Source organism: Atractosteus spatula, chromosome 8 (assembly GCF_055471065.1).
Source record: "Atractosteus spatula isolate fAtrSpa1 chromosome 8, fAtrSpa1.hap1, whole genome shotgun sequence".
Taxonomy (NCBI): Eukaryota; Metazoa; Chordata; class Actinopteri; order Semionotiformes; family Lepisosteidae; genus Atractosteus; species Atractosteus spatula.
This window is the reverse complement of record NC_142713.1, coordinates 3,135,354-3,143,844: the sequence shown is the minus strand read 5'-3', so window position 1 is coordinate 3,143,844 and position 8,491 is coordinate 3,135,354. Positions and strand designations below refer to the sequence as shown.

Below are 8,491 nucleotides of genomic sequence, written 5' to 3'. Positions count from 1 at the left end.
TTCCAACGTCCCCAGCTAAGATTTAACTGTACAAGACACATCTGGAGGAAAAAAACTACCCAAACCCAAATCATGTAACATTAAAGAAGGGAAAAACAAAAAAATACAGGAAGTTATATCCAGTTAGAAAGAATAGCAATGCTTCGCGTACCTTCGGGAGTCAGTAACATCACTTTCGGGCATGTGAAAGGATTATTTTATATTGTTACCAAGCCTTGTTCTGATTCAGGTTTTTAAAGCAACCAACATCAATCGCCATTACACAGTAATCCGTTACAATTACATATTATTTGTGAAAGGGATTACTTTTGACAACAAGAAGCAGGGGGAAAAGACATCTAAAGTCATGTGGTACAGTGACATATGTACTGTATGGGTACTTACAAATGTATTACATTATCTCTTGAAAAGACATTTCTTCCAAATGTCTAACCAGAAAATCTGCACTACTGTTGTTAGAAGATGTTTATGTCTGTTAGTGTTGAATGACTGCAGCTAGAGAGCTGAGAGAAAATGAAAATCAATTGCTTTTCACAGAAACTGCCTCGTTGCACAGGAAACCAGAGGCTTCTGGACAAAGGTCTTAGTTATTAGAATTGGGAGGGGGGGAAAAAACTAACTTCTGAATTACCAGTGCAAACTCTTGCTTGTTCGGGGCTGGATTCTCCACTACGGCTATAACAAAGAATTGTTTTAGCTCGATCATCCAAAGACTTTGAAATCGAACCATGAATGACCGTTATTATGGAGCTTCCCCTCATATTGAGCTTTTTTCGTATTTAGGTACTGTCAAAGAATTAAGTGTGCACAATGGCAGCATAGCATGGAGAATACAGTCTACAAGTTAATGACACTTACCACCTCGACACTAGATGTAATAAATGTGTTAAAATTATTCAGCAGCTTTCCAAAGTTCTCAGAAATGTTCACATTCTTCTTGAGCAAGAGATGGTTAGACCACCCATCCAGTTTCCAACCACTTTTTCCAGTACAGGGTCGCGGGGGGAGCTGGAGTCTATCCCAGCAAGCAACGCGCTCAAGGCAGGGTACACCCTGGACAGGACACCAGTCTATCACAGGACACAAAAACACACACACACACCAGGGCGAGTTCAACACAGGAGACACACAGACACACTCCAGGGCCAGTCCAACACAGGACACACACACACACACACACACACACACACACACACACACACACACACACACACACACACCAGGGCCAGTTTTCCCCAGAAGCCAATTAACCTGAAGGCTTTTCTTTGGACTGTGGGAGGAAACCGGAGCACCTGGAGGAAACCCATGCAAACACAGGAAGAACGTGCAGACTCCACACAGACAGCACCCCAGGAACGGAACCCAGGGCCCCAGTGCTGTGAGACAGCATGGCTGGCTACCGAGCTGCCTGTGGTTAAACTGGACACCACAATAAGATCACTCAATGCGTTTCTTTGAATGTTTTCTTTCTAATTTTGTACCAGTTTACTTTAAATTACGTTAAATTTATTTGACAACATAGAATTACTAAAAAAAACAAAAAACACTGGTTTGCAACTTCAGCCACGTTCCAAACTTTTTTTGTGGGGAGGGGAACCGCCGAGGTTGAAACTGCAGCACGGCGACAGAAGGGGCTTATCTTGGTAACAGAACGGTTTGATAAAAACCGAAACTAAAAAGCAGCAAACCCCCGGTGTTTTGTTGTTGTTGTTGTTGTTGTTGTTTTTTAAAAAAAGCCACCTGTTGCTTTTTCAGTCGCAGGAGTCCGGGATACATCCAGGTACCGTCCGACGTGTCCGACACTCGCGTTTCCAGACCGCGACGCTGAAGGATACCGAGAGGGCAGGAAGGAGAATCGTCTCGCAGGCTGACGTTCCCCAAATAAACGCGTTTCGCTTCCTGAGAGGAGCTGGGGAGCAAACCTGGGGGCTATCTGTTGAAAAACTCTGTGGTTTTATAATTCCCGTGTTTTCGTGGAAGAGGCTGTGAGGAAGGAATTTTCTTGCGAGAGAGGAAGGTTTGCGCCGCCGAGACGCACAAGCGCCCACCGCCCCTCTCCTCTTCCTGCGGGGCGAGTGGGAGACCCCCACCCCCGAGCCGTCTTTGGCAGGGGGGGGGGGGGGGCACCTCAGCACTCGCAGGCCTTCCTCTCCGGCTCGGGGGGGATGACGGGCCGGGAGTTGGCGCGCAGCAGGATGCGCGGGGGGGGCTCGCCGTGGACGTGGACGCCGTTCCGCGCCATCAGCTCGCGGGCCATCAGCAGGAAGGCCTCGTCCACGTTCTGCGCCTCCTTGGCCGAGGTCTCCAGGGCGGCCAGGACGCCCTTCTCCTCCGCCAGACTGCAGGCGTCCTCGAACAGCACCTGCCGGTGGAGGGCCAGGTCCGATTTGTTCCCTGGTGGTGGGGGAGGGAAAAAAAGTTGGAATTGAGCGACGGGCTGGGCCTTTCCTCCGGATCAGCCCGTGTGCCGACACTTTTAATCGAACCCTGTCCGCGCGATCGGGACGTTTCACTGCTGAGACATCCAAGCGAGCTGCACGGTGTGATGAAAGTGTTTTCACACACTGGAATTCCTCTGGATATGAATAACTGGTCACCTGTTGCTCCCTGCAACCAGGTGGGTACAGAGTCGAGTAGGTCATTTCCATCTCCAAGCTACACCATTGATCAATTAAGGATGAATTAAGCAGACTAGTGAGTGCATGACTCCCCCCCTGGACGGGACACAGGTCCCCACGGACACAGCTGGGTGGACTGGAGCCCCTGGGGTACAGGAGCTCCCTCAAGTACAACAGCCCTGTCTGCAGCAGGGACTCAAACTCGCAGCCCACCAGAGACCTGCTGTACCCCCTGCGCTACACCGTTCCCTGTCGATCAGTAGGCTGTGTCTGCAGCAGGGACTCGAACCCGCAACCCACCAGAGACCTGCTGTACCCCCTGCGCTACACAGTTCCCTGTCCATCAGTAGGGTGTGTCCGCAGCAGGGACTCGAACCCGCAACCCACCAGAGACCTGCTGTACCCCCTGCGCTACACTGTTCCCTGTCGATCAGTAGGGTGTGTCCGCAGCAGGGACTCGAACCCGCAACCCACCAGAGACCTGCTGTACCCCCTGCGCTACACTGTTCCCTGTCCATCAGTAGGGTGTGTCCGCAGCAGGGACTCGAACCCGCAACCCACCAGAGACCTGCTGTACCCCCTGCGCTACACTGTTCCCTGTCCATCAGTAGGCTGTGTCCGTAGCAGGGACTCGAACCCGCAACCCACCAGAGACCTGCTGTACCCCCTGCGCTACACTGTTCCCTGTCGATCAGTAGGCTGTGTCTGCAGCAGGGACTCGAACCCGCAACCCACCAGAGACCTGCTGTACCCCCTGTACCCCCAGCCGATCGATCGCTACAGCACACTGGGAGCAGATCCCACACTGGGGCGGGGGGGGGGCGCGTGCGGCGTTCTGGGGGATTCTGGGGCGGCGGCGACGGCGGCAACGGCGGTGGTGGGGGGGGTTATGCCCCACGTACCCACGAGGACGAGCAGCACGTTGGCGGCGCCGTACTTCTCCACCTCGTGGATCCAGTGCGGTACGGACTCGAAGGTGCCGCGGCGCGTGATGTCGTAGGCGATCATGGCGCCGTGGGCGCTGCGGTAGTAGCTCTGGGTGATGGTGCGGAAGCGCTCCTGGCCAGCCGTGTCCCACACCTGTATCTGGGGGGGGGAGAAGAGGGGTCAGGGGGCTCTCACAGGAGGGGGGGGTCCCCTCTGCCAGCGGTTCACCAGCCGCCTGCTGTCGGTTCTTCACCATCGCTATGGCAACTCCCCCTGTCCCCGTCTCCCCCTTCACCTCCCTGCCTACACCGGCCGCCCACGTAATATAATAATAAACTTTATTTTAAATAGTGCCTTTAAACGTGGCTTCTCAAAGCGCTTGGTAGGAGCGTAGGAGGAGCAAAATCTGCTTAGAGGGGACCCGAAACCCCGAGAGCCTCCTGCGACTCCCTCTCTCTCCCCACCTCGTTCAGACCACAGTACCGAGGTACAGTACAGTATGGTGACGGGGACACTAGACTGTAAACAGGCGCCGTCCTTCGGATGAGACGTAAAACCGAGGTCCTGACTCTCTGTGGTCATTAACAATCCCGGGGTGTTTCTCGACAAGAGTAGGGGTGTTACCCCAGTGTCCTGGCCAAATTTCCCCCCTGGCCTTTACCCCTCATGGCCTCCTAATAACCCCCCTCTCTGAACTGGCTCCATCCCTCTGCTCTCCTCCCCACTGAGAGCTGGTGTGTGTGAGAGGACTGGGGCATCAGGTGGAGCTGCACACTGGTGGGGGTAGTGGGATTCCCCCTGACCTGGACAGAGCTCTGAGTGGAGGGTCCAGAAAAGCGCTATGTAAGTGTAAGCAATTATTATTATTATTACCAGCGCTACGGAAACCACGCCGCCGGTACATTTCCACTGCTGTGTTTTTTTCCACTTCTCTCCGGGTTTTCCTCCCCGGAGGGGGGTGGCTCAGCTTGCAGGGCTCGCTGTTCAAGTTAAATGCCACTGGGGGAGGCGACAGCCCGGTTGAGACGGAGACTCCCGTGTTTTTCCCAGGGAGGGGACGATAGGGCAGTGCACAGCACAGAGCTACAGCCCCCCCAGCTCCGGTCCTGTGATACCGCGGTACGCTGCCGCAGGCAGAGCCATGAAAAACGGCAGCCTGGTGCACGCATCTTTCGGTGCTCGTCCCCCGCCTCCCAGAGACAGAGAGGAGAGCGGAAGTTTCCGTGCTCGTTCCACGCACCCACCGCGCCACGCCACCACAACCACCTGGCGCTCGGGGGCCGCAGGTGCCAAGTATTTGTATGTGGAAGTGTTAAGATCACTCTATTGTCCAGATACAGTGTCTTGCATGAGGAATGTGTCTTCTCGCAGACCCCAGCCTGCTCTCCATGAGACACACAGACAGGGAGAGAAGCTGGGGGTCAGAGCGCAGGGTCGGCCATTTATACGGCGGCAGGGCGGCGCTGACGACTGCAGCCTTCGTCCGACGGGAAAAACCGGATAGATGCGTCCTGGTACCAGCCAGCGCATTCCGGAGATTCTTCCCCGTCGGCTGAGGAGCCGGTTCCAGAGACAAAGGAGAGGTAAGAGCAGGAGAGCAGGTCGCGCTGCTTGACACTCACGAGAGAGGGGGAGCCCTCGACCCCGCTCTCCTCTCGCAGGGGCTGCTGGGAGCCTGCACACGGGCGCGGGGGACTGTCACAGGGAGAGGGGCTCTCGCAGGGGCTGCTGGGAACGCGCTGTCCCCACTGGGCACACTGTGCGATAAACTCACATGGAGGTGGGGTGACTATCGCAGAGAGAGAGAGAACAACTCATCTCTCGCCTTGCAACTCGCACCGGGGCGCGGGGGACAGTCGAAGAGAGGAAGAGCCCACTATCTACCTCTCCTCTCGCAGGGGCTGCTGGGAAGGCGCTGTCCCCACTGGGCACACTGGGCGATAAACTCACATGGAGCCGGGGGGGCTGTCACAGAGAGAGACAGCCCATGACTCGTCTCTGCATGCACAGGGGCTGCTGGGAAGGCGCTGTCCACTCTCTGCACGCTGTGTGATCAACTCACACAGGGGCGCAGGTGACCGTCACACACAGACAGAGAGAGAGAGAGACCCCCCAGCTTCCAGCACACTGCGGGCAGAGACATGTGAGCTTTACAGAACAGCACAGAGGATGAGCTGCAGCCGCAGGAGATGCTGAACCAGAGGTCAATGAACCCCAGCAGTCCAGCGGCATGCTGGGAAGAACAGGAACGGACAAGGAGCCCAGCTCTGTTATTTCACCCCTGCTGGCTAGGGCAGCAGAGGAGAGTGAGACACTGGGGAGAGACCGTGCGTGTGATTGAGGTGGGGGGGGAACAAGGTAGGTTTCATGGAAGGGACCTCGTCGACCTTCGAACCCAACAACTCGTCTCCCCAGGTCGGACGGCAGCTCCACTGTGGTGTAAATACCGACCGGCTCGGTCACCTTGCCCTGCTTCGTTTCCTTCCTTTCAGAAAAGGGGGAAACAAGAAGGAGAGGCTGGATTTCCCACAATGCACATGCCTGCGTGGAGCGTTTCTAGGCCCTGTAACGGTACCGTGGTAAGAGCAGGGTAAGGTGACAGCTGAAAAGAGGGCTACGAAGCGCCTCACCTCCTCCGCGCGCCCTCAGATCCAGACTCGAGCACCTTCTTCCGCAGAAGGGCTTTTATCGAACAGGTTCTGTGTGTCTGCCGCCCCCCCCCCCCCCCGTGCCCAAACCCTTACCGAACATGGGGGTACAGTCCTGCTGTCACCCCTCAGTCTTTTCTGACTGCAAAGCGCCTTGGGAAGGCCCTTTAAAAAGGCGCACTATAAAATAAAAGCAGCTCAGCCAAGGTGGGGGATAAGTATCGTCAAGGCCAGGTCAGCACTCGGACACACGCCCCCCCCCCCAGCTGCCAGCCGCTCTGACCCCCCGGATGGCGCCCCCTTACCTTCACTCTCTTCCCCTCGATGTCCAGGGTGCGCACGGTGAAGTCCACCCCGATGGTGTTCTGCTGGCTCTCCGTGTAAATCCCCGTCCTGAACCGCTGCACCACACAGGTCTTCCCGACGTCCGAGTCCCCGATCAGGATGATCTTGAACAGGAAGTCGAAGGCATCCTCGTGTCCGGAGCCTGCGGACTGCATAGCCGGGAGAGGGGGGAACAAGATCAGCTTCCTTTTCAACGGGAGTGGAGGAGGTCGGAACTTAATAATGATGATGATGATGATGATGATGATGACCAGAACAGCAGCACAGCAATTCAGCGCCCAAGTGTATCCGCCATCAGCGTCTCAGCAAGTTCTCACTCTTGAATAATGGAATCAGTTTCTGGGTCTTTTCGGAGACCAGTCTGTCTTTGCCAGCACTTAAGGGGGTGTCGGTTCTTTCCTCGATGATCTGCAGCAAAATGGGAAGTTCTCCCTGGAATCCAAAGGATTCATTCCCCCCGTTTCCCTGTTCGTAGCGCCACCGGCACTGTGGCAAACTCCGATTTCCTTTTCTCCAATGTCCACCCAGGCGGCGGCGCCTGGGATTCAGGTTCGAGACGGAGCGCTCGGCGCGTGCGCTCGGCTCGACCCCCCCCCCCCTGTTGAGCTCCAAACGGAGCGGGTCCGGTTGCCGGCTGCCTTCGGATCGCAGAGGACTGCGGCGACTAAGGAAAAAATCGACTGGTCTCGGCAGGTCTTAATTCCTGGCTATCCCGGAGCTCCGCTTGTGGGGAGAGATCCGTGTATGAATGAAATATTCCAGGTCCCGTCTGCCTCCGGTTTTAAAACAAAACGCACATTATGGTTCCTCCAGTCGGCCAGAGAGCACAACCTTTCCTTTTTTTAAAAATAAAAATAAATAAATTCCCGGCCTGTGCTCCGTGTCCCAAAGCTATTCCCTTTTCCAGCTCCGGCCACCCTGTGCGCTGGTTTCGGGCACGTCTCGGCAGACTCTCCCGGCAGACAATGGAGAGCCAATTCCCAGGTCGTGACTTTCACTTCCCCCTGCTCATTCGGAGGCAAGGGCAAAAAAAACCCGTCTTTCTGGAGGGCCGCTGGTGGACGGCCATTTCAGCAGCACCTGCTCTGCATTCGTTTCCTGCTTGCTCGTCCACAGCTGGCCTCGCTTTGCCTCTGCTCCTTCCCGTACGTTCTTCAACGGTAACCTCCTCCCACCTGCTCCATCTGCGGCTCTCGTCTGTCTTGAAAGCACGTCTCTCTCTCCTTCCCTCCCCCTCCCTCCCCCTCAGTTCGCAGGTCAGCTTGTCTTACCTGTCCGGGCAGGTAAGGCCGCCTCCTCCAGTTCTCGGCCCATCTGCCCCACTGCATGCTGGGGGTTGTAGTCTTCAGCCGGCGTTCCGGCTCATTCTCTCACAGCGGGAGGGAAAGAAGGAGAGGGGGAGGTTAACCGCTGCCAAGGGCTTCACCGCCTGGCTTTCCCCGACCTGATCGTTTGAAAACGGAAGGAAACCGTCCGAGCTCGTAGCTACGCCCAGAACGAGTCCCCGTTGGGACACTTAATCTCACAACGCCTCCCACTGGAAAACTGAAGCTCGGGCCTTGATCGCATTCTGATATCCCTGCGGAGCCCTGGACTCAGTACAGGCTACACAAAACCCACCTGGGGCTCCCCCCTCTCCGGCGAGTTCCTGATATTTGGCAAGACCCTCGCTCTCTGTGGGCTCCTTAGCTGCAGGCCCCTGGGATTTGAGATTTGATTAGACGCGTTAATCTTACCCGATCTCCCAGCCCGTGGGTGACATTCTGACAGAGATGCGATCACTGTGCACAAGTACAGCAATGACACGACAGCCCCTATTGTTAGAATGTGAACACCCCCCCCCTTAACTCCAGGGCACCAGGCACTGCTGGATACCAGAAACAATTTGTTACACCGGCTGGGGGGGGGGTCTGGGCTGTCCCACAGCCTCTGAGTGTCTTTTTGTTCCTCCTG

At 55.9% G+C, this 8,491-nt stretch overlaps 1 protein-coding gene across 1 annotated transcript; it reads right to left on the bottom strand.

Annotated features, from left to right (window-relative positions):
- Positions 1–181: 181 nt before the first annotated feature.
- rab19 (RAB19, member RAS oncogene family) lies at positions 182–7,866 on the bottom strand. The gene is made up of 4 exons (XM_088922736.1): positions 7,810–7,866; positions 6,499–6,687; positions 3,521–3,704; positions 182–2,394 (listed from the first exon to the last, which is right to left on the bottom strand). Exons 1-4 carry the CDS (start codon positions 7,864–7,866, stop codon positions 2,129–2,131), a joined length of 696 nt encoding a protein of 231 aa, XP_088778862.1. The 3' UTR covers positions 182–2,128.
- Between the last annotated feature and the right edge of the window lie 625 nt (positions 7,867–8,491).